The 27,934-nt window shown below is 40.2% G+C and overlaps 1 protein-coding gene across 1 annotated transcript; it reads left to right on the top strand.

Annotated features, from left to right (window-relative positions):
* Positions 1-130: 130 nt before the first annotated feature.
* Positions 131-27,934, top strand: LOC311054041 (GTPase IMAP family member 8-like; the record flags this gene model as incomplete). Its single annotated transcript, XM_084069922.1, has 9 exons — positions 131-210; positions 3,952-4,017; positions 5,124-5,185; positions 5,789-7,018; positions 11,318-12,142; positions 20,609-20,647; positions 23,644-24,114; positions 26,417-26,593; positions 27,732-27,934. Exons 3-9 carry the CDS (start codon positions 5,149-5,151, stop codon positions 27,932-27,934), a joined length of 2,982 nt encoding a protein of 993 aa, XP_083926048.1. The 5' UTR covers positions 131-210; positions 3,952-4,017; positions 5,124-5,148.

Below are 27,934 nucleotides of genomic sequence, written 5' to 3'. Positions count from 1 at the left end.
TTTACAAGAAATGGCCCTCTTCTTGTAAACAGCAGATCTCTGAGTCCGCCCACTAAAGGAATACCAGACTGTAAGCTATAAAATAACAGAGACAACCAGAGATGTCTCTTTGAGCTGGTCCTTGTTGATGGAGCTTCATAGCCTGTCGTTATACTTTCTCTGTCTAGATCTTCAGACCTATGTTACATAAGGATTTCAACATTTAAGCAGGTAAGACACTTGTCTTTTAGTGACATGAAGATATGTGTGACTTAAATTCTTTAATGGATGTTAATGACAGCATTGATCAGTTTTTAGCAACAAACATTTTGCAAATGAAAATTTAAATTAAACTGTAAACAAGGTACTGAACCTATAATAAAGTTATACAATGAATAGTTATGATAGTTACAATTATAGTTTAAGTTATACAATGAATAGTTATACAAATAATCTTGCCAATAATTTTACTAACGTAGTCACTTAAAAAGTTTGCTGACCAACTTACAGTCACACCTGTGTCTACATGAAATGATAATTTTGGAGAGGAATACAAATCTGTATTTTACAGACTGATGTAGACATACAGTAGGTGTGTGAAAGATGTGTCCCCACTATCTTGAATTGGACATGAATTGTCCCCTAAAATTTTACTAATCTGCAGTGGTGGACAGAGTACTCAACCCCAGTTCTTTAGTCAAAGTATAGATACTCCTGGTCAAATATTACTCAACTATAAGTGAAAGTTGCCTTGTCACATTTGTACTTCTGGATTTAATGTATTTATTAAAAAGAACATGCTTTAAAAAACATACTTGAGTATTCAAAAGTGCAAATTACAAAGTACATTCTATTTTTTAATGTCAATCCATTTTACCCCATTTTAAGGTTTTCCAGAAAGTTTCAAGGAAATATCAATAATAGTGAAAATAGATATACAAGCTTGCGGCGCATCGTATCATTACGTAGAGTGAGCTTTTTCCACTCTATTTGAGTGGTTAAGGGGTTAATTCATATTGTACTTTTTCCCCTCCTAAAAATGTATTGGAGTCAAAAATATTTGTCTTTGAAATGTAGTGGAATGAAAGTCGTCAAAAGTACAAATTTGATTTATGTATGTATGTATTTAAAAAATCACACCCAGTGTGAAGTGTGCGGTGTGTGGTCATCACAGTGGTCATCACCACCAAGGTTTGGCATAAGGGGACACTTTTAGGAAGACTCCTGCTTGTCTCAAACGTCTTCCATTTACGGATTATGTTGGCCACTGTGTCCTTAGAAATCTTAAGTTCAGCTGAAATGATTTTGTAACCCTGGCCAGATCTGTCCTTTGTCACAATTCTGTCTTTAAGCTTATCTGAAATATACTTTGATCTCAAAGGGCCAGTTCTAGGAAGACTTTCTATTTTCTTCTCAATATTGGTTTTCCCTTTTCTCATTTCAGCCATAGTGATCTTTGGGTTCTTTCTTACCGCTCTCACGAAATGGACAGCATCTAAGTTAAATATACTAGTGTCACATCAAAGTGGTTTTAGATTAATTGTGTCTCACTAGCCAATCACAGCATGTGGAATTGGAGCACTATGTCACTGTTGTTATTTAACAGTGGTCATCACGGTGATGGAAGTTCACTTACAAAAATAATGTGTTTTTTTTTTATACCCCTTCCACCCACAATGGGTGACTCACTATGTTTTTTTAAGTGTATAGTCCTATTTATAGGGCTATGCACATGTGTCATGTGTTTCGCTAGCCAATCACAGTCCTGAATAGAGTCAGCCAATAGAGTCAGCCAATCACATTGCAGCTAGTGGTCATCACAGTGATGGAAGCTCACTTAAAGAAAAGTATACATTTGCATTGAATGTGTAGGGGTTAGGGGTGTACAATGGTGGCCAATCACGGTGCAGGGTTAGGGGGGTACAATGGTGGCCAGCCACCATTGAATGTGTAGGGGTTAGGGGTGTACAATGGTGGCCAATCACGGTGCAGGGTTAGGGGGGTACAATGGTGGCCAGCCACCATTGAATGTGTAGGGGTTAGGGGTGTACAATGGTGGCCAATCAAGGTGCAGGGTTAGGGGGGTACAATGGTGGCCACGGTGCAGCGAATGTCGATGTCCAAACCTCACATATAGGGGCGGTTACACCGCCCAAAAATGTAAACATAATGAATGAATGAATCTTAACAATTTCTTGCAGTGAAGTTGTATGTATTTAGCATGATGTCAGTTCTGTTAATGATAATAATGTGTGTGTGTGTGTGTGTGTGTGTGTGTGTGTGTGTGTGTGTGTGTGTGTGTGTGCGTGTGCGTGTGTGTGTGTGTGTGTGCGCGCGCGAGCGAGTGTGTGTATGTGCGTGCGTGCTTCTCCTACAATTATATATTTATATAGGCCTATATAGTATTTTGAACCTTGATTTTTTTACCAATTATTTTACCTATGAATAGGAACTTAAAGCATACTATGGAAAACAATCAATTGAGTGATGATTCAAATGAATATGCTATCGGCTGCCGTGTTAAGTGTTTTTTTTACATTTGCCTCCATAACGTAGCCACGTCTACTACATGTATATCCACATGTATGTTATTGAAGCAGGAGGTCTTTCCATTATTAAAATCCTCATCATTTGCTGAATTCTCAACCCAGTGGTGTTATTTGGATCCCAACGGATGGCAGTTGCCATTCCCATAGTGTTTGCAATTAACCTCAAATTCAGTAGGCCTACTTTTCTGCATTATTTTCTCGCCTTCTGGAAAACAAAATTAGGAGAATCATCAGATTTTACATCAGGGCTGTGCAGCTCAATCCCTGCCCGTCCATCTGCAAGTGACACACATGTTTTAGACACATGTTTTCTTCTCTGCAACCATGCATTCATTACACTTTCAACCTATTTTGGACATATCAATACAGGCATGTTTTTTATATACCGTAGAAAAATAGCACATCTGCAACCTCACAACGCGTCACTCTTTTAGATCAGCTAACTTTTATATGGCGCGCTTTTTTTTTGCCATTCCCAAATTTTCTTATTTTTCTAGTTTCATTTCATTTTTTTTTAAAGTGACGCCTCTGTCTCAAGATTTTGTTGTTGTTGTGAAGAGTCGAGTGACATGTTGATTGAAATATTTCCCCTAGTTTTATTAAAATTTTCATTTGGTTTCATGTTTGATCTCGTTTTGTCAGAACCATGCTGAGGTTTTATTATTATTTTTAGGTTTGCTTGTTTCTTGTGTATAAAAGATTAAATCATTTTGAGAGAAACAACAGCCAAGTCACAGAGAAAATGGGTTGCACATAGACAAAGGAGTAGATTTTAATTTCTACCACAGTTTTTCAAGTGGTTTGGTTTATTACAGTGGTGTGTTCTACCGTCAGATGCTGTGTACGGCGTATACCTTGAGATTTTTTTTCGTCGGTACCGTATACCTTCAAAAACTGTCTCATCCATTGAAAACGCGAGAGCGTATACCCACGACCACGCGCATCGTATCGTAGCGTATACCTTCAGAAAAAAACTAGAACACAACACTGGTTTATTACAAAGGTTGCCATAGACACAAATTTATGTGCGCGCTACTGGGGGCGCAACACGCGCGTGCATGCGTGCCAGCGTGTGCGCACGGTATTTGTTACTTTAATTCGGTTAATTCAGTAAAAACAATTTACTCCATGAAGTGTAGATGTCGGAGGTTTTTTCTTTTTCCTTTGTCTTCATCCCAATCTGGGCAGATCTTACACAAGATAGTAACAGTAACAGTTATAAAACAGAAAAACGTTATAGGCTAAGGTACTTGTATACAACTCAGGCATACTGCAGTGGAGTTATGGCAAGCTAATCTTAAAATGGCACCTAATGTTGATGGTCTACTGTATGTATTTATCTATGTCTATGGTAGGTATTACTCACTAACTTCCTCACTTATTACACTTCCACTAATAGGTTCTCCCTGTTCTCAAAACACAGTCAAAGAACCACCACAGGGGGCCAGGAGGAACGTCTCTTCATCGGGTCTCCTTTTCCTGTCTTCGGGTGAGTGACAGCATCTCAGGCAAGATGTACTGTAGGCTACTCTATGTCATCATCATGCATGTCAAATGTCCTGCAATAGTCAGAGCTAAACTAAATGACAATTTAGTCACCACGGGGGGGGGGGGGGGGGGGCATAGCTGCAGACATACTTGTGGGGGTCAATGTTAAGTCAACCTGGTTTATACCCCACAAAGATGTCCGCGCTACCAAATGAGACTTGTTGACGCCCCCTTCAGGATTATTCGGTATGCACAATAGGTAATAGGCCTACGACCTAATATTAATAGAAAGGTACATAGAAATGTAGTGTTTATGAATTTTCTGGTGCAATTACAATGTGTTGATAATGCACACAGCTCCTATAGGCACCTCAAAGGTACTGCGACTTCTTCTATGGAGTCAGAGCGCATGTCCAAAAGTGCTTTCCCTTCTGCCCATAAGGGGTGCCACAATCGTGAAAAGTTGCACCATATATCATAGAAATTCTATTTCTCTCTGCAGCTTTCTCTACTGACCATCGTACACAGCCCTGCAGCTAGGCCACCCAGCCTGGTGGAGATAGGCGCCCCGTATAGCACAAATAGCACACATTTCGATAGTTTTATTAAGTGATGAAAAACTGTTGCTGTAGATTGTGTTGTGAGTATTATCTGTCTTAATGTGCATATTATGGCCTATTATGGAAGTTTTCCATACTTTAAACGGGGGAAGTGGGGGGGGGGGGCTGTAAGTATGAACGCAACACTCCGGCTCAGTAGGAGCGTACATGCAACAGACTTTAAGCTGCCAGCCCCCTTGAGTTAAGTGGTGTTATATTTAAGTGGGAGTAGCTAATGTGTGCGTCTATCCTGACTCCGCCCCTCACCTTATCAAACGGGTATACTTATACCTTTGTGTGTGAACGGATCTGAAATGTACATTCTACTGTTGCATGCTACATCATGCGTGAAAGGCCAACACCAGTCAATGTCCCGACCTGATTCCCCGGAAATATTCCAGTGTTCATATGAGAAAGGGGCTAATGATACCAATCTCTCTCTCTCTCTCTCTCTCTCTCTCTCTCTCTCTCTCTCTCTGTCTCTCTCTCTCTGTCTCTCTCTCTCTAGTAAGAAAAACACACTCAAAACAGACATGAGTGCAGCTTCAAGGAGCAAGAAGGGAGATGATGGTATGTATCCTGGCATGCAGGAGCAATCAGGGGTGCAATGCTCAGTGGACGGGGTTGCACGCCGAGCAACCACTTATTTGGCCAGGGGGGCGCGCAGGCACACGCATAGATTTAAAACTACTTTAAATTCACACTTCATCAAAGTTTACAAAGGCTCCCGACTCACGCCAGGTACATTAACATAGGAATTAGCCTATATGCATATCAATTGTCCATTGTGTGACCTGTAGGTGTTAAGCGACGTGCGCGTCACGTCATTAAAATAGAGAGCAACCACTTCTCAAATGAGCATAGCATCACTGGGAGCAATGTATTTTGTTCAGTTTTTTAACCACATGAACCCTAGCGTCTCTATTCTGGGGGGAACATTTGGCAAAACCACCAAATCTACAAGCTCACACCGTGTTGCGCGAGATCTGCTATTTTAGGCAAAGAAAGGAAGGGTCCAACTAAAGTGCCTGGACTCCTGTCAAATAAGTTATAGAGTTTCACGACAAGCAAAAAATTCTAATGAAAACGTATTAATGTCATAGATTCATTAAACAATGGTTTTGGAAACCTCAAATGTTTAGCATCCTTAACCATATCATTTTAATCCACCAGCTCTCATCATAAATGATGAAGAACTTCGCGTTGTGATGGTTGGGAAGACTGGAGCTGGAAAGAGCGCCACTGGAAACACCATCCTGGGTTCTAAAGCTTTTGAATCCAAGTTTAAAACTAGATCTGTGACAGTCAACTGTAAGAAGGTCAGAGGTGTAATGGCTGGTAGAAAGGTCGCTGTTATTGACACACCAGGCTTGTTCGACACCACGTTTAGCAAAGAAGAAACCATTAGAGAGATCACACAGTGCATTAGTTTTGCTTCTCCTGGTCCACATCTCTTTCTGATTGTGATCCAGCTGGGAAGATTCACAGAAGAGGAGCAGAAATCTGTGGAAATGATTCAGGAAATGTTTGGCCAAAAGTCAAATAAATACACCATGATTCTGTTCACTAATGGTGACCGACTTGAGGATGAACCAATTGAAGAAATGTTGAACGATGATCCAGTACTACAAGGACTAATCAACACATGTGAAGGTCGCTATCATGTCTTCAACAACAACACCAAGGATCCCTCTCAGGTCACTGAGCTGCTGGTGAAAATCAAGTCGATGGTGCAAATGAATGGAGGAAGCCACTACACCACCGAGATGTTCCAGGCAGCAGAGAGAGCCATAGAGGAAGAGAAACAGAGAATTCTTAAAGAGAATGAAGAGAAGAGACGTAAAGAGATGGAAGAACTGGAAAAGAAATATGAAAGAGAGGCTCAGAAAAAAGCAGAGAAAATGATGAAAGAACGACAAAAACAAGAAGCAAGAGCTGCTAGAGAGAATGAGGAGAAGAGACGCAAAGAGATGGAAGAAATGAAGAAAAATCATGACCACCTGCGAGAGGCTCTGAAAGCTAGAGAGAATGAAGAGAGCAGACGCAAAGAGGAGGAAGAACTGAAGAAGAAATATGAGAGAGCGGCTCTGGAAAAAGAAGAGAAAATGAAGAAAGAACAACTGGAACAACAAGCAAGAATTGCTAGAGAGATGGAAGAGAGGAAACGTAAAGACATGGAAGAACAGAGAAAGGCTCACAAAAGAGAAATGAAAGAGATGCAAGATCGACATGAGAGAGAAGCAAGAGATAAAGCAGAGAGAACGTTCACGAAAATTGGACGTGATATCGGACAGGGAATTGCTGGCGCACCCGGTGCAGCAGTAGGGGCAGTTATAGGGGCAGCAGTTGATACAGTTGTAGAGGCTGCTACTGAGGTAGTTGATAAAGTTAAAGAGAATTGCAGTATCCAATGAATGAAAAAGGTTAAAGGGATATTTCACTTTCAAACATGTTTAGTTCATTTAAACGTCTACTCTGGCTTTTTTCAACGCTCCAGACAGTTGTTAAGTTACACGCCCCCTTCCTATACAAACCCCTTGTAACTTCAAACTCCATTTTATACATAAGCACCCCTCCTTGGTTCTGGTGACTGATATTGTCCTTCTAATACGTGAGTGGGCTGTGTTTTTTCAACTACTTTTTTCATTTAATTAGAAGGACAATACTGATATTGTTCACCAGAACCAAGGATGGGTGTTTTCAATTAATCTATCATGGTTAAATTGAGTTTGAAGTTACAATGGGTTTGTATATATATCCAAATACTGAATCAAGCAACTGACAAACTGTCTGGGGGATCACAAAAGCCTGAGTAGATGTTAAAATGACCCCAAACATGTTTGAAAGTGAAATATCCCTTTAAACAAGATTATGTCAAGAAATCCACATTACAATAAACAGCCATTTATAGCGGTGATGTTGGTATAATTGCATTCTCATGCCCCCAAAAAGGTTGTATTTGTAAGGCTTGGGAGACAAGACATGACAATTTTGTTCAAGATCAAGCTAAAAATTACTTCTAATTGTGTAATGAAATGAAAGGTTTGACCACTGCAGCTGTGCATTTGGAGTATTGTATTTAACCCATGAGGGTTCGGCACTTTGTGTGCATGACAATAAAATAAAGTAAAGAAGACAATCAAAAATAAAGGCACAGCATTTATAGAGTTGATGTTTGCAACATGTTATGTTACGCTGAAAAATAATGGCTTACTACTTAATTATCATCATTATGTTCCTTTATTCATTCCAGTTAAACTCTGATAGACTCTGATTGATATGTCTATGTTCTGTTCTAATCCACAGTTCTGGTGTGTTTTAGTTGAGTGAAAGACATTAAACCTCTAACTTTCAGTTGTGTGTCATTTCATATACAGTATGCTTCTTCTACGTTAGACCTATAGGAATGTTTGGACACTAAGATTCTTAATTCTTTGTGATATAACATAGTCAACTACCGTAAAATGTATGTTACAGAAACCCAGTAAGCCTATGTTTATTATGTAATTAAACAAAATATTGTTTACTAGGTGCTGTTATTGTTGTTATTGATGACCAGTCACAAGCTAATGATCAAGCATGTTTTGATGAGATTGAGATTACCTGTTCATGTTTCGACTAATCATCATTATAACTGATCTATACTGATCTATACGTGCTATGTGTACTGTTGTAGTTGTTGTTGTGTTATCGTTGTATGTTTTTTTTTGTCTTGTTTCTTGTTTTGTTTGTTTTGTCTGGTTGTTGTTGTCAGATTTGTCTGTAAAAAATATTTTGTCTTAATGTATGAAGTGTATTTTGTAATTTGAGGACCCCCTCGAAAACGAGATGATTCATCTCAAGGGGTTACTCCTAATAAAGAAATTACAGACATATGCGATTATTTATCAATAGACAATAATTATATTCATAAGCAGCCATGACACTGACTCCTCAAACCTCACAACGTCTCATTAGGTAGTATAGATTGTATGGCCACATGCCTTACTTTTTTAATGAATACATTTTAATGTTGTCCAATATGTTTGGTAGAGTATGTTTAATACAATATAACTTATATAATTGGGGTGGTTGTATTTTGTCTCCCTGCTCTTCTATTGAGACATTTAGATCGTGTTAAAGGTCATGTCTCACCTAGACAGGATCTGACGCGAAATTTGACCTGATGGTCAAGATTCAATTTATCCCCTGAGCAAGCAGGCAGGCTCCATTAACTAAATGGTAAAAATGTCAGCACTTGCGCAGGAAACCGGGTTCAAATCCGGGGTAGAAGAGGAAAGATACATATAATAGTGCAGTTTTAAGGAAACACTTTTCGTTTGGCTTTCAGGCGAGCAACACGGTGGCTGACAGGGCTCAGGTTGGGGGGATTCCAGCAGCCTCTTTCACATGCACTCCCATACACTTACACACACATTGACATGTGTACAAATTAATTTTGAAGGTATTTGACATGAAAAGGTTTGCACTGATGTAATGGGACAGGTGGGGACCCCACTAACAAGCCAGGTTCACCCCAGACAGGGTGGAAAGGTTTGGTGGGCGAAAAAACTGAAAAGAAAAACGTAGCACTGTCGCTTTAAATCATGCCCACACCGGCCACCAACAACCATCTGTGTTTACATGATGGCATACGATACGATACGATAATACGATACGATAATACTTTATTGTCAGTTCACACTGAAACTTGTCTTGCGACCCAGCAGCCATGTATGCAACAATAAACAGTTCAGATTGAGGTCTGGCATGCATGGGTCTGGGAGGCTAAAATGATAGAAATCTTGTCATTGGTCTAAATTAGGGATGGGACGATATAAAAATCACGGTATCAAAATTATGCTCAAAAGGTTACTATGGTTAACCACTTCCACCCAAGCTCATAACGCGTCGCGTTGTGAGCTTGTACATTTTTGGCAAATTTATCCTGGACCCAAATTTTCTCTACTTATCAAGTATTCTCTTTGTTTTTGGGATTCTTAATTCACTGTGAAGAAATGAAAACAAATGAATCCATGAATTCATCTTCTATTTTTGGCAAAGAGATTTAGTGTAGACATAAAAAAGTGGTCCAAGTACAGAGCCAACTTAGGTCCAGTGTATGAGCGAAGGACAATTTCAGGGTGAAAACATTATAATTCTGCAATATTATTATTGTGAGTGTTTTTCAATAACGTCTCTCTCCCTAATTTAAATCTTGCTCCTACACACTGAACCAGCCTCTGTCCAGCCTCATCTCACGTGCATCATGGAGAATGCAAAGAGGTTCCAAATCAATTTGGGCCACACACACACACACACACACATTTTCAATAGAATGACATTAACACGTTTCTCGGTTCAATATTCAATATAGATGGAATTAGGAAACTGTGCCCATAAATTGCAGACAGTAAAATAGTCAGTCTTAAGTTAACTCTGAGAGTGTACCCGTGGGGGTCCATTTGGGTAAATGTGTCCACTCTCACCCTGTTCTCTCACCGGCAGTGGCAACAAGCAATAAAGTGGCCAGTCAATCATTAATTTCCAACTGTGGCTGTGCCTCTGCAACACTTTTGTCATGTTTCTATGCCTCAAACACTGCAGGCTCGTGCTGCCGAGCCTGGCAAAATGTTTATGATTTATTCTGATTGCATGAAAGATTGATTTATTATAGCTAATTATTTTATTCACTTAAAGCCTACTTTGTTGACTGGATTCCCCCAGTACATTAGGAGTTGGACACACCCCTACGTATTTGCACCCTGACCCTACATCCTGCACCAGATAAATAGGACCCTGTGTGTTATTCCTCCTTTGATGGTATTGTTTATTGTATATTTCAGATCCCCATTAGTACCTGACAGTGAGGTGACAGTAACTACTCTTCCTGGGGTCAAACATTTTACCTTCCCTCTGTGGTGCAGATTGAAGTTTACATGGTTAACAAAATGGTCCCACTTATTGTAAACGACAGAGATAGATTGAAGGAATTCCAGACCGTAAGCTACAGTAAAAAATAACAAAGAAAAGCTGAGACATCTCAGTACAAATAATCTATAATTGACTAATTAGTCATTGAAAAGTTTGCCAGCATAGATACTCCTGGTCAAATATTACTCAACTACAAGTGAAAGTTGGTATGCTTAGGTATGCAAAAGTACAAATTACAAAGTACATTTTCAGTATTTTCAAAGTACAGTACTTTTTTCAATATTTGTCTTTAGACACTGACAGACAGTATAGCCTACATACATTCACTGTATAGGCTTTCACATATTATGTGAAAAGTAAGTCGTAGGCAGGCTATTTCCCTCTGCAGCTTGCTTGAGTCCTGATGGATGAAACCCTCACAGCCATCATAACTAGGCAACCCAGCCTGATGTATCCTGGCATACAGAAGCAATGCATTTTGTTCTGTTTTTTTTAACGCTAGTGTCTCTATTCTGGGGGGAGCATTTGACAAAACCACCAGATCTACAAGCTCACACTGTGTTGCACTAGATCTGCTATTTTAGGCAGAGAAGGGAATAAGGGGCCAACTAAAGGCCCCTGGACTCCTGTCAAATAAGTATTTGTACAATAAGTATATATAGTGTTTAGGTGGTTAATCAAGACAAGCAAAATCTCTAATGAAAACTATGTCATCACAGAGTCATTAAACAATGTTTTTGGAAACCTCAAATGTTTAGCATCCTTAACCATATCCTTTTAATCCACCAGCTCTCATCATAAATGATGAAGAACTTCGCGTTGTGATGGTTGGGAAGACTGGAGCTGGAAAGAGCGCCACTGGAAACACCATCCTGGGTTCTAAAGCTTTTGAATCCAAGTTTACAACACAATCTGTGACAGTTAACTGTAAGAAGGCAGGTGGTCTAGTGGCTGGTAGAAAGGTTGCTGTTATTGACACACCAGGCTTGTTTGACACTAAGTTTAGCAAAGAAGAAACCGTTAACGAGATCACACAGTGTATTGGTTTTGCTTTTCCTGGTCCACATGTGTTCCTGGTTGTGATCCAGCTGGGAAGATTCACAGAAGAGGAGCAGAAATCTGTGGAAATGATTCAGGAAATGTTTGGCCAAAAGTCAAATAAATACACCATGATTCTGTTCACTAATGGTGACCGACTTGGAGATGAACCAATTGAAGAACTGTTGAACGATGATCCAAAACTACAAGGATTAATCAACAAATGTGAAGGTCGCTATCATGTCTTCAACAACAAAAACAAGCATCCCTCTCAGGTCACTGAGCTGCTGGTGAAAATCGAGTCGATGGTGCAGATGAATGGAGGAAGCCACTACACGACTGAGATGTTCCAGGCAGCAGAGAAAGCCATAGAGGAAGAGAAACACAGAATTCTTAAAGAGAACGAAGAGAAGAGACGTAAAGAGATGGAACAACTGAAGAAAAAACTGAAGAGAGAGGCCCAGAAGAAAGCTGAGAAAATGATGAAAGAACGAGAGGAACAGCAAGCAAGAATTGCTAAAGAGAATGAAGAGAAGAGACGTAGAGAAGAGATGGAAGAAATATCTGCTCGCTGTGGTATCTTTTAAAACCACAGACTTACAGGTTTAATGCACTATACTAATTGCCAACAACGCCATATTGTAAAGTTAGTTTGATGTTCCAGAGATGTGAATGGATGTTTGAAGAATGGATTTGAGTCATCACTCCATAGTGAGGTTACTTCTTCCAGTTTATTTCATAGTACAGTACAAACAGCCATCTCCACAGCCTGACGGCTTGGAGTGACACACACACCAAGCTTACATTTTACAGTCTATATTTATGGTAGTGGCCACACCTGAGATCTAAGAGGTACATGTGGGTGTGTCCACCCTCAAAGGTGAACCCCCACTTCCCCTGGCCCTCCACATTTGCAACTGTAAAGGGCCAGGAAAAGAGAGGTGCCAGCCTTGATCCCAAATGCATAGCCGCTATGTCTATCAACTAGAACAATAGCCATGTTAATTGTCACCCCCACCAGGCTCCTCTCTGTCTGTAGCTTACTTGTGAAGTGCTTACATCTATGTATGTTATATGGAAATATATTACAGACCCCCCACGGGAGACTCCAAACGTCTTCCGCAAAAACATATATTTCCAAAAGAAAAACAAAGAACCGCCCCCCATGACAACTGACTGGAACACAACCAGGACAAAAATAAAACATTCAGGAATACTAAATAGCAACAACATCCAATACAGAACAATGCACATACAAGAACCAAAATGACATAGTACAGTGACAAGGTGATTTACAAATAGACAGAAAACTAATTTCCCAATTCCAATTAGCGTGCAGGATCCCTCTGTTAGTCCTTTAAACTCCAGTATGAAACATTACACAGCTAACCAGCAATGGAAGCCGACAGCATACAGTTGAATCATCACTCACCAACCGATAACACCACCCTCCAAGTCAATGCCCCCCCCGCCGAGCCACCAAATAATACTCAAAGATAGCCTAATACTTATCCCTAAGCTTACACTGTACCTTCAAGGACAAATGACAGCTACGAACGGAAGCGCCCACAGTGAAAAGACAAGGCAGTGTACCCCCAATGAAATAACAAAAACACAAAGTAAGCTCACATAAAATACCAGAGACCAGAAAGTAAAAAAATATCCTCACAACACTTACGCCATGGCAGCCCTCGCTCCACAGTTTAAACCCCCAACATCACAAAAATATAACCCCAGGTCCCGTATGCACAATGTCCCGCTCGATAATGTTTCTCTGTAGTTTCCCTCAACGTCATTTACTCGCCCCGGCCGCTTTCCCAGTACAGTGTCCAGATTGTCCAACAGATAGCTGCATTTTACAACAGCACGCTCTACTTGCGATCGTAGAAAATGTAAACACACTCCCCACGAAGAACCCCTCATCGCCGGTTCTACGTTCTGCTGGCACCCGCTGTCTCCCGTCCATCCTCACAACATTACCCGCCACGAGAGAACCCCGTCGATCCACAGGTTCCCCGCACTGCCGTCAGCACCGCAGCGCGCTCCTTTAGCGATCGCAGAGGATAAGTTGTGCAGCCAGATGAGTCGTTACAGCCGTCCTAGATCTGGTCATGATGAGGGCCTCTCCCCGTAGATCCTCGAAAAGTTGTCGTCATGTCGTGCCGATGTCCTTGCAGTGGTCCCCCCACGTCGCCGGAGATAACTGATCCTTCCATCCACCGCAAGGCCAAAATTCAGACGTCCCCGTCCGCGCATGTCCTTTCGACGCCTGGCTCAGTATTTCTGGAGACTGGCGTCCGTCCCCATATAACCAAACCAACGCGACTGCCGACAAAACCATTTGTGGTATCTTTTAAAACCACAGACTTACAGGTTTAATGCACTATACTAATTGCCAACAACGCCATATTGTAAAGTTAGTTTGATGTTCCAGAGATGTGAATGGATGTTTGAAGAATGGATTTGAGTCATCACTCCATAGTGAGGTTACTTCTTCCAGTTTATTTCATAGTACAGTACAAACAGCCATCTCCACAGCCTGACGGCTTGGAGTGACACACACACCAAGCTTACATTTTACAGTCTATATTTATGGTAGTGGCCACACCTGAGATCTAAGAGGTACATGTGGGTGTGTCCACCCTCAAAGGTGAACCCCCACTTCCCCTGGCCCTCCACATTTGCAACTGTAAAGGGCCAGGAAAAGAGAGGTGCCAGCCTTGATCCCAAATGCATAGCCGCTATGTCTATCAACTAGAACAATAGCCATGTTAATTGTCACCCCCACCAGGCTCCTCTCTGTCTGTAGCTTACTTGTGAAGTGCTTACATCTATGTATGTTATATGGAAATATATTACAGACCCCCCACGGGAGACTCCAAACGTCTTCCGCAAAAACATATATTTCCAAAAGAAAAACAAAGAACCGCCCCCCATGACAAATGACTGGAACACAACCAGGACAAAAATAAAACATTCAGGAATACTAAATAGCAACAACATCCAATACAGAACAATGCACATACAAGAACCAAAATGACATAGTACAGTGACAAGGTGATTTACAAATAGACAGAAAACTAATTTCCCAATTCCAATTAGCGTGCAGGATCCCTCTGTTAGTCCTTTAAACTCCAGTATGAAACATTACACAGCTAACCAGCAATGGAAGCCGACAGCATACAGTTGAATCATCACTCACCAACCGATAACACCACCCTCCAAGTCAATGCCCCCCCCGCCGAGCCACCAAATAATACTCAAAGATAGCCTAATACTTATCCCTAAGCTTACACTGTACCTTCAAGGACAAATGACAGCTACGAACGGAAGCGCCCACAGTGAAAAGACAAGGCAGTGTACCCCCAATGAAATAACAAAAACACAAAGTAAGCTCACATAAAATACCAGAGACCAGAAAGTAAAAAAATATCCTCACAACACTTACGCCATGGCAGCCCTCGCTCCACAGTTTAAACCCCCAACATCACAAAAATATAACCCCAGGTCCCGTATGCACAATGTCCCGCTCGATAATGTTTCTCTGTAGTTTCCCTCAACGTCATTTACTCGCCCCGGCCGCTTTCCCAGTACAGTGTCCAGATTGTCCAACAGATAGCTGCATTTTACAACAGCACGCTCTACTTGCGATCGTAGAAAATGTAAACACACTCCCCACGAAGAACCCCTCATCGCCGGTTCTACGTTCTGCTGGCACCCGCTGTCTCCCGTCCATCCTCACAACATTACCCGCCACGAGAGAACCCCGTCGATCCACAGGTTCCCCGCACTGCCGTCAGCACCGCAGCGCGCTCCTTTAGCGATCGCAGAGGATAAGTTGTGCAGCCAGATGAGTCGTTACAGCCGTCCTAGATCTGGTCATGATGAGGGCCTCTCCCCGTAGATCCTCGAAAAGTTGTCGTCATGTCGTGCCGATGTCCTTGCAGTGGTCCCCCCACGTCGCCGGAGATAACTGATCCTTCCATCCACCGCAAGGCCAAAATTCAGACGTCCCCGTCCGCGCATGTCCTTTCGACGCCTGGCTCAGTATTTCTGGAGACTGGCGTCCGTCCCCATATAACCAAACCAACGCGACTGCCGACAAAACCATTTGTGGTATCTTTTAAAACCACAGACTTACAGGTTTAATGCACTATACTAATTGCCAACAACGCCATATTGTAAAGTTAGTTTGATGTTCCAGAGATGTGAATGGATGTTTGAAGAATGGATTTGAGTCATCACTCCATAGTGAGGTTACTTCTTCCAGTTTATTTCATAGTACAGTACAAACAGCCATCTCCACAGCCTGACGGCTTGGAGTGACACACACACCAAGCTTACATTTTACAGTCTATATTTATGGTAGTGGCCACACCTGAGATCTAAGAGGTACATGTGGGTGTGTCCACCCTCAAAGGTGAACCCCCACTTCCCCTGGCCCTCCACATTTGCAACTGTAAAGGGCCAGGAAAAGAGAGGTGCCAGCCTTGATCCCAAATGCATAGCCGCTATGTCTATCAACTAGAACAATAGCCATGTTAATTGTCACCCCCACCAGGGGGTTCCTCTCTGTCTGTAGCTTACTTGTGAAGTGCTTACATCTATGTATGTTATATGGAAATATATTACATCGCGTAAGAGAAATTATAGAGAACTGCGGTATCCAATGAATGACAAAGGTTGAATGAAATAAGGTATATTAAAGGAGAAATCCGGTCATTTTAAGTGTTATGTTTGATGTGTGTCAAATCACTTACCAACGTATAAATGAAAATCGCGTTACTCCACAGAGCCCCCTATCAACCCCCACCGTTGGCATTATAGGAGGATATAGAATAGCCCAAATTCGCCTATTTTAACCAATGCAAAGTCTGTTTTTTTGCTTCTAGTACTCATTGTTGAGTCCCATGATAATGTAACAGGCGCTAAAACTCCCGACAAGCTAACGGCTAATAACAAACGAGCTAACGCTGGGGCTGCTTATCTCTCTGGATGGCAGCCCCAGGTTGCCAGGTCGGGAGAGAAACCAGCAACCAGCATTAGCTCGTTCTGTTATTAGCCGTTAGCTTGTCGGGAGTTTTAGCGCCTGTTACATTATCATGGGACTCAACAATGAGTACTAGAAGCAAAAAAACAGACTTTGCATTGGTTAAAATAGGCGAATTTGGGCTATTCTATATCCTCCTATAATGCCAACGGTGGGGGTTGATAGGGGGCTCTGTGGAGTAACGCGATTTTCATTTATACGTTGGTAAGTGATTTGACACACATCAAACATAACACTTAAAATGACCGGATTTCTCCTTTAAGTCAAGAAATCCACGTTACAATAAAAAGGAATGTGTAGAATGTAAAGGGTCAAGATGTAAAACACAAACACCCTGAATTCCCACGTAGCTAGCATTGTAGCATTCAAGTATTTGGAGTTGACCATGAGGCTGTAACAAAATAACCTGACTTCGCCAAATGGAAGAAGCTTGCGACACACATTTTGTTAATACCGCCCTCATCTGGCTGAGTCAGGTTAGTAACAAAAGGTCATGGTGAATATACTGCAACATAAAATAATGGCAAATATGCATTATGATGAGAATATGTAGCATATATGATAAACAGAAAATAATTAAACTGTAGTCATGGAAAACAATAATTGAAATGCTGTACTGTAGGTTACATGTGGCTGTAAGGTGGGAAAGGCAGCCTCTGTCTTTATCACAGGCTAGTTTTATTCTAGGCCTACAAATCACCAGAATCACTGCTGTAATTCAATTTGCTAATATTAGTATCCAAGGCCAACGATGTATGCTTTTATTTTCAGATTATTCCCACTTTGAAAGTCCCCCCCATAAAATAGGGTTGTGGTATAAAAACAGTTTGAGAACCCCAGATCTAGGGGCACGGAGGGGTCATCCATATGTTCCCCGGCTTCTATGTTCCCCGCTTACCAAAGGGGTTAGGGTTAGTGTTAGGTTTAGGGTTGTAAGCGCGGAACATAGAACATGGGGAACATAGCTACGCTCCCGCCACAGAGCCTCTACACCAGACTGGTAGAGGCTGGTGTATGGGGGAAATACTTTTATATAATTTGGTGACTTTAGAGAATTAAGTCACCAAAGCTTACAGGAAGAGTCTGCTCCATGAAGTGATTCTTCTGATTCCATGCTGGGTTGATCGCCGTGGGAGTGGATCAGGAGGTAGAGTGTGGAGTAGTGGTTCAATCCCCTCCTCCTCCGGCTGTGTGGAAAAGTGTACCTGAGCAAGACACTGAACCCCCAACTGCTCCGGATGAGCAGGTGCATGGTTGCCTTCACCATCAATGATGTGAGCTGCAATATAATTAATATTATAATATAATATAAAACAAGAGATTTGAAACTCGAAAAAAAAAGTAAAAGTAAAAAGTACATTACCTCATCAAGGCAGTCAACTCCCCATTGCTGCTGATGTTGTCAAGGATGTTATGGCTTCCTGTCCTATGTGCTGAGACAGAGGAGGACACTGTGTGTGCGTGCGTGGACGCGTGCGGCATATTTATGATTCAGGGAGGTTATAAATTGGTCTGATTTGACACGGATGAAATACATTTCTCAATTTAATTATACAATTGAACAAATTGCATGTAAAATACCCAGATATTTTATATACCCAAATTATTACAACTATCATTCTGGACATTTGAATAAAACCCTGTGCCACTGGTTGTCAAAAGAAGACACACACGTGCACGCGCGCGCGCGCGCACGCACGCACACGCACACGCACACACAGTGTAAAATATACATGCCCCAGTGTGCCCTGGGATCTTCTGGCTATGAAAGGTGTGCCCTGGCAGAAAAAGGGTTGGGAAGCACTGCTATAGAGGATATGCGCATGCTTAAAGTGAATAGCACATCGAGTGGCAAAGCGAGTGGCAAAGCAACATGCAAAGTGAGTTTAACATTGTTTAATGTTGTTTAATGCAATCAGATATGACTTTTCTGTTTGGATGCATGTGCTGTCAAGGCCAGAAAGTTTTTTTTTGACACTCAGTAGGCATTCCTGCATAACTTCCGGTTTGATGATGATGTCACACGCATATCCTCTATATTCTAAATCTTATTAATAATTATGGTATGTTATTGAATCTTATAATTAATACTTTACAGATTGCCGAGGCGTTGTCTGCCGCTGCCCTATGGTGTATTGTCCCTATTAGTTTATATGGTTTTGAGTTATTGCATTTTGTTTAATCTGGCTGCTTCCCATCTGAGCACAGTTTTAACATGACAGAGCATTCAGTTATATTACATCAGTAGCCTATGTATACTACTATGTGCAGCTGGCTGTGACCCAACTGGGTTCTGTGTATATTATAAAGGGTTCACTGGACTGCCCAGGTTCCTAGTGTTGATCAATAATTGTCTTGCTATATTTTATCTATTGCTCTTCTAACCTCATAGATTTTCTTAAATAAAGATCAGTACTATTGTACTATGAGTTTATACACTCTGTGTTTGTCATTCATTTGACAGCCTGACTGGGAAATCTTATAGTGTTTATTGAGTTCCCTTTAACTCAGCCTAACTAAAGGGTGGCGTAGTCTATTTCTCGCTGTGTTACAACTAATTAGGTAGGTGGCAAATGGTGTGGCCTGAATGGGGACTATACTGTTTGCCCTCTGCTCCATTTGTGGCTCTCTATAACCTGACACTATACTAAAGTGCAAGTGTTCTAGGTATAAAACAATAGAAATCGAAAAACCCACTAGGTTCACTGAGAAGAAGGAGAGCAACTGGCACAAAGACTGAAGACAAAGACAAGTACCAAGTTTAAAAAGGTAAATATACCCAATTTAATAAATAAACCCCTTTACAGTGGCCACTAAACGCCCAAAGCACACAATAAATAAAAACACAATGCAACTGGAAAAATGTGCTCCTTGGAGCACAGATCTCTGCCAGGGCAGGTAGGTTATTGTGGGCCAGCAATGTTTCACGGCAATCGGACACGGCAATTTCAGCCAAATTATGTTTTCCTTGTAACTGTTTTGTACCAATGTTGTAATTATTCCTGTGAGTGACACGCACATACTGCAATGAGGGGAAATTAGCTGTGTTTCTCTGGGATAGTTGCATCATCCACAGGCCTAAGTTAACCAATGTCAATTATGTAATAGTATTTTGTAACAAGTTTGTTGTGACCATCCATGCATGTTAACATCTGTTATTATAACCACCAAAAATGCAAGATCACAAAGCAAGTCTGGGTCAGAGTGGTGGTCTTCAGTGCAGGTTTTACTGTAGGTTTTTACACAGTGGATCCATTATATTGTTTTTTAAGTAAACACTTTACTTTATTTATTTGTTTTGACGGGACACCACATATTAATGAACAACAATATAATCAAATGTAATGTACATACATATACACCAGATTTAGCAAAGATGCTAATTTACTGTACATCCGCGCACACACACACACACACACACACACACACACACACACACACACACACACACACACACACACACACACACACACACACACACACACACACACACACACACACACAATTCAAAGACCCTTGTTCCAGGCAACAAAAAACTGTTTCTTATGACCTTTAAGGTGAGAAAAAGGCCATGCAGTTGCTACAGTATTGAATCATTTCATATTTACAATGGCTACAGTAGTTTAAAAGTTTTTATCAGCTATTCGGGAGCTCCGATGAAGTAGAGGAGAGACGTTTGTTTCACAGTGATGGTTGTAATCATCAGGTACTAAATAAACCCTGAACCTTGATCCTTGATTGTGTTATTCCTACTGTTCTGTTATCTGCCTCTGTAGTGCAGACCTTAATCAGGTCACATGAACACTTTACAGTATTTATATTGAATGGCCTCGCTTCGAATAAACAGAGATAGATTTCTGACTCCCCCCCACTGAAAGAATTGCAGACTGAAATATTTAAAATGATCGGGGAGACACCACAGATGTGTCAGTGAGCTGGTCCCTGTTGATGAAACTTCATACCTTGTCTTTATACTTTCTCTGTCTCTCCAGTGTCCAGACCTACACATCAGGATTTCAACATTGAAGCAGGTAAGACACTGAGACCACTTGTCTTTTAGTGACATGTAGAAAGTGTTACCTAACCAGTGACACTTAATGAAACCCATATAATGTATTATAAACATGCTTACAATGCATTATAATCTGTTTATACCACTGTATAATCATTGTTCTAAGAACTCATAATAATAACAATGCTTTACAACAATAATATACTATACAAAAACTCTAATATATAACGATTATTAAAATATAAAACAAATAATTGTGTAATATAATTATCATAGTTATAATCCATTAAAATGATTTCACCATTCATTACAGTCACGGTTATAGTGTAAGTCATAAGTGGTCATTAGGTCCTTTAAGTAAAGTGGGGAGAAATAGAATATATGCACAGAAAGTGTCTGCCTACTACTCCTTCAGAAATGACCACTTAGTGGCTTATAAGCACACTATATTGAATAATATCAGTAATTAGAATACATGACATTTTTTATGTATTCCAATGACTATTACAATTGTGAAAATTATAATACACTGTGATCCTTGCCAAAATGTCTGTGAGTGCCCACCAATTATATTAGAAAACCTGCCCTCATAAGTCATTATAAAATGCTTTATAATGTGTTATGATTATTGTTTTAAAGCATTACCAGTATTTATTGATAATAACTATAAATATACAGTGTTATAAGCCATTTCTAATGCATTATAAATATTTAGTACAGATATGGGCTTCATAGGAATTGTTACCAAACATTTTAATTTGTCTGAAACTGTTGAAAAAAAGTATTGTACTGAATCTGTAATGTCTTTATTTGTCAAGAAATGATAATATTTGCCATTCATTTCATTAGTCAATGTAGACATAGGTGTATGAAGGACATGTCCCCACTATCTTGGAAATGGATGTGATTTGTCCCCACCAATAAATTAACCCTCTAAAGTTGAATGTATCACCTGGGTGTGATACATAATGGCTTAGTAATCTTTTTTGATCAATGTATTTCTGCTTTTAAAGCAGTATTAAAATGTACTCAATAGTTAATTATATTTATACTTTTTGTAAGTTTTAGTGAATAGTTCTCTTAAATACAATTTCTACTACATATTTTATGTATTTTCAGAGAGCCCACACAGTTTCTACGGGAACTGCCTTTTCTGGTTTTATTTGAAGTTATAATGGTTAAAGAAATGTTACTTTTTGCTTTTAAACTGTGAGTGCATTGCAGGGCGTGTCGTGTGCCTTTTCTACATTTAGGTACTCGAGTAAAGAAGATGAATCATAAAGGAGACACACCATGAATTAAAAACAAATATTTGATATTTAATATCATATGGTGTATGTCCCTCAAACCATTTTCAAAAGGTTTGAGCCTAAATCAACACTCAGATATACTCATCCCAAGTCAATTCTCTCAGGCTTATAAAGCACTTTCAGCTGCAATACCAAAACGTCCTGTTGGGCAGAGAGGTGCTACTGAGCAATTCTGTCTGTCAAAATACATGGGCAGAATGGTTCGTGATGTAAGCAAACATGCCATTCTGAGATGGCCTGTTCAGACACGCCCATTCTGAAAATCTCTGAAATGAGAATGAATGACTGAATGTTAAAAAAATATATTTTTGGGGGTACAAGAGACACTGGGGAGCCCAAAAAAAAAAAAAAAGTGAAATTCATGGTGTGTCTCCTTTAATCTGAATCACGTTTATTTGTCATCACATGTTATTTTTACTGCTGTTTTACCAGAAGTATTTCTTTTTATACTTTTGCCATCTCCCAGATCTCAGAACAGTTAAAGAACCACCACACGATTAGGAGGATCATCTCATCATCAGGTCTCTTTTCCCTGTCTTCATATGCAGGTGAGTGACCGCATGTCAGCCAAGTTATAGGCTACTGTACGTCATCATCAATGCATGTCAAATGCCCTGCAATAGTTGTCAAATCATGATGCGTCTGTCTGTCTGTCTGTCAGAGATACCCTGTATATAATTGTCTATAAACTCAATAAGAAATGTTTAAATAAAGTATTAAGAGCTTTATAATAGGCACGGCACCTGTCAGCAGGGAATGTTAAATGGGAGGGGTCAGACAGAGACGATTTGTGCTCCTGGTGGGGGCTCCTCACTGGCAGGTGAACCAGTGAGGTAAAACAACAGTGGGAAGAATTAATTGGCTTAACAACAAAAAATGGGTAAAAAAGAATTGGCTATTCCAAATAAAAAAGGTCTACAGGCCCTACCCTAACCCTAATATTAATAGAAATGTACGTACACATTAACTGTTTATACTTTTTCTTTGGTTCATTGTCAATTGTCAATGTATTAATAATTTTAACTTTATAAGTGCCTCTCCTATAGCACTACTCCCCTGCTTATATAGAAGTATAAGGAATGTATTGCAGCTCATTTGATTATGTGATGAAAAACTGTAGATTGTGTTTAGGACATCATCTGCCTTTATATGCAGATATATTAATAGAGGTTCGGGCCGCTACGCGACCGATATGCCCATATAAGGAGATCCCCGATGTCATCAGTAGGCTATATGCCCATATATGGGCATGTTATGTCTGAGTCATATTGACATAGTAGTCTCTCTCAATAACAGAAAACCAAGACAGACATGAGTGCAGATTCAAGAACCAAGAAGGAGTATGAAGGTATGTATATTGCCAGGAGACTTTTTTCCCCCAAGAGAAGCAAAGAGAACATTCTAATGAGATGAAATTAATTTATAGGCTAATTGGCACAGAGACTATTATTTATTTGTTATTGTTATTGTCTCCACCAGGAGAGTTTGTTTTCACTTTCTGAAACTGGGACTAACATTGGTCAAGCCTCACGTGACACGTGACAATACGGTGAAATAGTGTGATCTGATTGGCTAGTGACGTATAGCGGCCTATAAATACATGTGTCACTTTGAAAGAGTCTGTGTCTCTTTCAAAGTGAGGTAAGACAGGAATGTAAAAAGGGTGTAGTGGCTGCTAGAAAGGTCTCTGTCATTGACACACCAGGATTATTTGACACCACGTTTGGCATAGATGAAACCAGTGAAGAGGTCAGACAGTGTATTAGTTTAGCTGCTCCAGGTCCACATGTGTTCCTGATTGTGATCAAACTGGATAGATTCACAGAAGAGGAGAAGAAATCTGTTGAACTAATTCAGAAACTATTTGGCCAAATGTCAAATAAATACACCATTGTTCTGTTCACTAATGGTGACCGGCTAAGAGATGAACCAATTGAAACGATGTTGGATGATTGTCCAGAACTACAAGAACTAATAAGAAAATGTGCCGGTCGCTATCATGTCTTCAACAACGACACTAAGGATCCCTCTCAGGTCACTGAACTGATGGAGAAAATCTACCACATGGTGGAAATGAATGGAGGAAGCCACTACACCACTGAGATGTTCCAAGAAGCAGAGAGAGCCATAGAGAAGGAGACACAGAGAATTCTTAAAGAGAATGAAGAGAAGAGACGTGAGGACGAGGAAGAAAAGGAATATGAGAGAAGGAAAGAGAAAAAAGCAAGAAAACAAGCTGAGATAATGAACGGATTCGTTGTAGTTGGTGTTGCGGTTGGTACTGGGATTTGGAGTGGAGTTCAAACTGGGGCAATTTATGGAAGTTCTTTGGGCCCACATGGTGCAATTGCTGGTGCAGTAGTAGGAGGTGCAGTAGGCCTTATACTAGGTGGGATTGCGGCATTGTGGCGGCCGGATGGAAGCCGTGAGGTTTCCAGTTCAATCCCGGGCTCCCCCAGAAGAGTTACTGTCGAAGTGTCCTTGAGCAAGACGCTGAACCCCTAATTGCTCCCGATGAGCAGGTTGGTGCCTTGCATGGTTTCCTCCGCCATCGGTGTATGAATGTGTGCGTGAATGGTGAATGTAATGCACAATCTATGTAAATCGCATTGGATAAGAGCGCTATATAAATGCACCATTTACCATTTGCAGCAACACAGGGCCTGACAGTGGCCGTTTTTTGATTGATTGAATATTTTATTAGGCATAAATGCAAAACAGCACAAGTATAGTTAAAAACTCTTTGTCTAAAAGGTCCGTCCAACAAAGTCCTTGGGGTCTTGTTTCCATTGAGGTCCTTGGTATTCAATTCATAAACATATATAGTAGCACCAAACAGTTCAATATCATCACAATAAAACAGAAGAAAAAAAAACACTACATGTACAGAGTCTGAAAAAAATATGTGGGGGGGGGGGAGTCAAAGGATAACGTAATACTATAGGTGCAGACATTTTAATTGATTGACTTCAAAACATGTAAACAGCTTGGAGTATACAGTAAAACATTAAGGCTAAAAGGATAACACAAAAAAGTTTCTGGGGACTTTTTAGCTAGGCTACAGTATGCTAAGCATGCAGTAAACATACATGCTAAAAACATGTATGTTTCTTTTTTTCCCCTTCTACTTCTCTGGCATGTTTCCATTTACTGAATGTGGAGATTTTGTAACATTGCTGTGCAAACACATAATAAAAAGAAAGTTGATATTGTATATACAGTATACTACGTATTCAAGTTCCAATGTGCATTTCTCATTTGTTATATATATTTTTATCACAAAAACACAACATAAGCACAAGACTGTATCCTTGTATTTTAATGTAATCATGGAACAAGTACACCCACTAAAGCACCATTAATTGTAATTTCCCACTCCCCCACAAAACATTGTGTTAAGTCAAATGTCTGCTCGAACACAATATATACTTATAATCACATGCAAAACACCACGTTAAGTGGTGAAGTATCTATTGTACATTTTCTAATGAGATTGTGTTGTTATGTAGGTGCTACCGAGAAAAAGGTTTATCAGTTTGCAGTGTAGTTTTCTTTTAATTGTATTATGTGATGTCTTGTTTTCTATGAATATTTTTTACAATGGTTTATTGTGTATTGTCCCTGACTGTCAAACAAGCAAATACATCTAATTAATGAACTAGACAAAGTGTCTGTGCCTCCAATGTTTATGGGTGCTGAAGCTCCAACACTGGATGTGTGTGTGTGTGTGTGTGTGTGTGTGTGTGTGTGTGTGTGTGGTGTGTGTGTGTGTGTGTGTGTGTGTGTGTGTGTGTGTGTGTGTGTGTGTGTGTGTGTGTGTGTGTGTGTGTGTGTGTGTGTTCACATGCATTGCTAATTTAGAGTCATGTTCAAATGACAGTTTAGCCAAATGCAACCAGGCATGAAAAAGTCTACAAAAATGTAAATAAAATAAAATAGCCTTGCTTGCACAATATGATAATGAACCAGGAACAAGTTAGGTGCCCTTACAAATTCTACTCAGAAATAGCTGGCTATAGATTAATTTCAAAATCTCAAATATTGTGTGTGTGTGTGTGTGTGTGTGTGTGTGTGTGTGTGTGTGTGTGTGTGTGTGTGTGTGTGTGTGTGTGTGTGTGTGTGTGTGTGTGTGTGTGTGTGTGTGTGTGTGTGTGTGTGTGTGTGTGTGTGTGTGTGTGTGTGTGTGTGTGAGTGTGCACGCTGGTTACATGTGCTGGTTACATGTAACCAGCACGTGTCAAGTGACATTGCAAACACTACTAGCGCATACAGAACTTACTAGAAATATCATGGGCCAACTTGGAATGTAGAGTACTTCTCCAGAAACCACGTCATCATTTCACAAAAGCTATGTAGATGTTGGTTGTTGTTTTTTCTTGCTTATTGCTTAATTTTAAACATTAAGGCGGAACAAACCAAAATACAAGAGGAAGAGAGGCACATGAATAAAAGGAAGACCACACTTTCCTTTTCTTCAGTGTGTTGTGAGGTGTACAGTATCAAATACTTGCTAGAAGTCATAAAGGTAGAAATGGCTGTGGTTGCTGGACATTCTGAAAACATTGAGATGCAAGAGGAGGAAAATATAAACTATGAGAATGTTGACACCAAGACTACAGCTAAGGAGAAAGATCCACAGAAGATACTGCAGCCTGGTAAGAGATGTTACTAAAACTAAAAACCACCAAAAAACTACTTTAAAAAATTTAAGACAAGAGGTTGAAAGATTTGAACGGAGCTTACTTACTCCTTTTTCTCATTGTGTGTGTGTGTGTGTGTATGTGTGTGCGTGTGCGTGCGTGCGTGTGTGTGTGTCCTCCAGACATAAGACTGTACAGGCTGGTTGGAATCAGTTTTGGATTGCTTTGTATTGTTCAAGTTCTCCTCAACATTGGTCTCCGACTCTCTCTCTGTAAGTTCAGTTTCATATCATTTACAGTAATTTCTTGTAATGTTTTATATTAAGTATCTATGACACTTCTATGTGCGCATCAGGTTTAGTGTTGTTTTGATCTAAATCAATTATAAATGTTTCAATAGCTGCATATTTATTCGGAATATCTGAAACTGTTTCAATGCTCAAGTGTTCCATGCTCTCTCCTGACACTCCTCCTCATCCCTGCCTAGAGGGAAAACCTGTACATATATATATCTCTGCTGTCGGGCAGAAACCAGCTAACAAAAAACAGGTGGAGTTAGGAGGTTTTGTTCATCATTGATAAGAACAGCTGAATGGACCTCTAAGCTCACAATGAGGTTGGAGGTCAAAAGGGGGTGGAGCCTGGAGTCAGCTAAACCAACTAACTCCACCCCCTTTTGGTGGAGTTTTTGTCAGAAGCACTTTTTAATACTTTTCATTGGTTCAATATGTTTTTAATCAACACACGACGTAAAGGGTGTTCAATAGCACATTTATGGAAAAAAAATGCATTTTGAATTGCACTGAACTTCTAAATTGCACATTTGAATGTGTTTTTTACCTACAGTATGCTGTTTAATTTTATTATATTTATATTTTTCTTTGCTCTCTCTCTTCTGTCATGATTTGAATGTCTTTGCACTTTTTAAATGTATGTGTGTTTAATGTTACAAGCACTGTTACAAGCACAGGCTGAGTGTGTATTATGGAAGTGACAATACATTGTTTCTGATTCTGATCTCAGGATCCTACGGCCGCCCTTGCCTGTTTCCCCAAAATAGGGCCCTTTGTCTCATTGTCAAGACAAGATTTAATATCAGAAGAAAGTTGTATGTAAAGAACATGAATAAGTGTGTTTATTTTCCTTCTTGCAGATTTTGAAATTATTCAAGAGGACAACAACCTGGCCAAAGACCTAGAGCACATACAGTCCAGTTTTGACCTGTTACAGATTAGATATAACAACCTGACTAAACAGAATGACCAGATACAGTCCAGTTATGACCTGTGCCAGGACAGATATGACAACATAAATAAAGAGCGAGATGACCTGAAGAGGACTCTTTGTGGTCAGTGA

Source organism: Gymnoscopelus microlampas (assembly GCF_963454915.1).
Source record: "Gymnoscopelus microlampas genome assembly, chromosome: 2".
NCBI lineage: Eukaryota > Metazoa > Chordata > Actinopteri > Myctophiformes > Myctophidae > Gymnoscopelus > Gymnoscopelus microlampas.
Note: the sequence above shows the minus strand (reverse complement) of the source record. Positions and strands in the feature narration are given on the sequence as shown.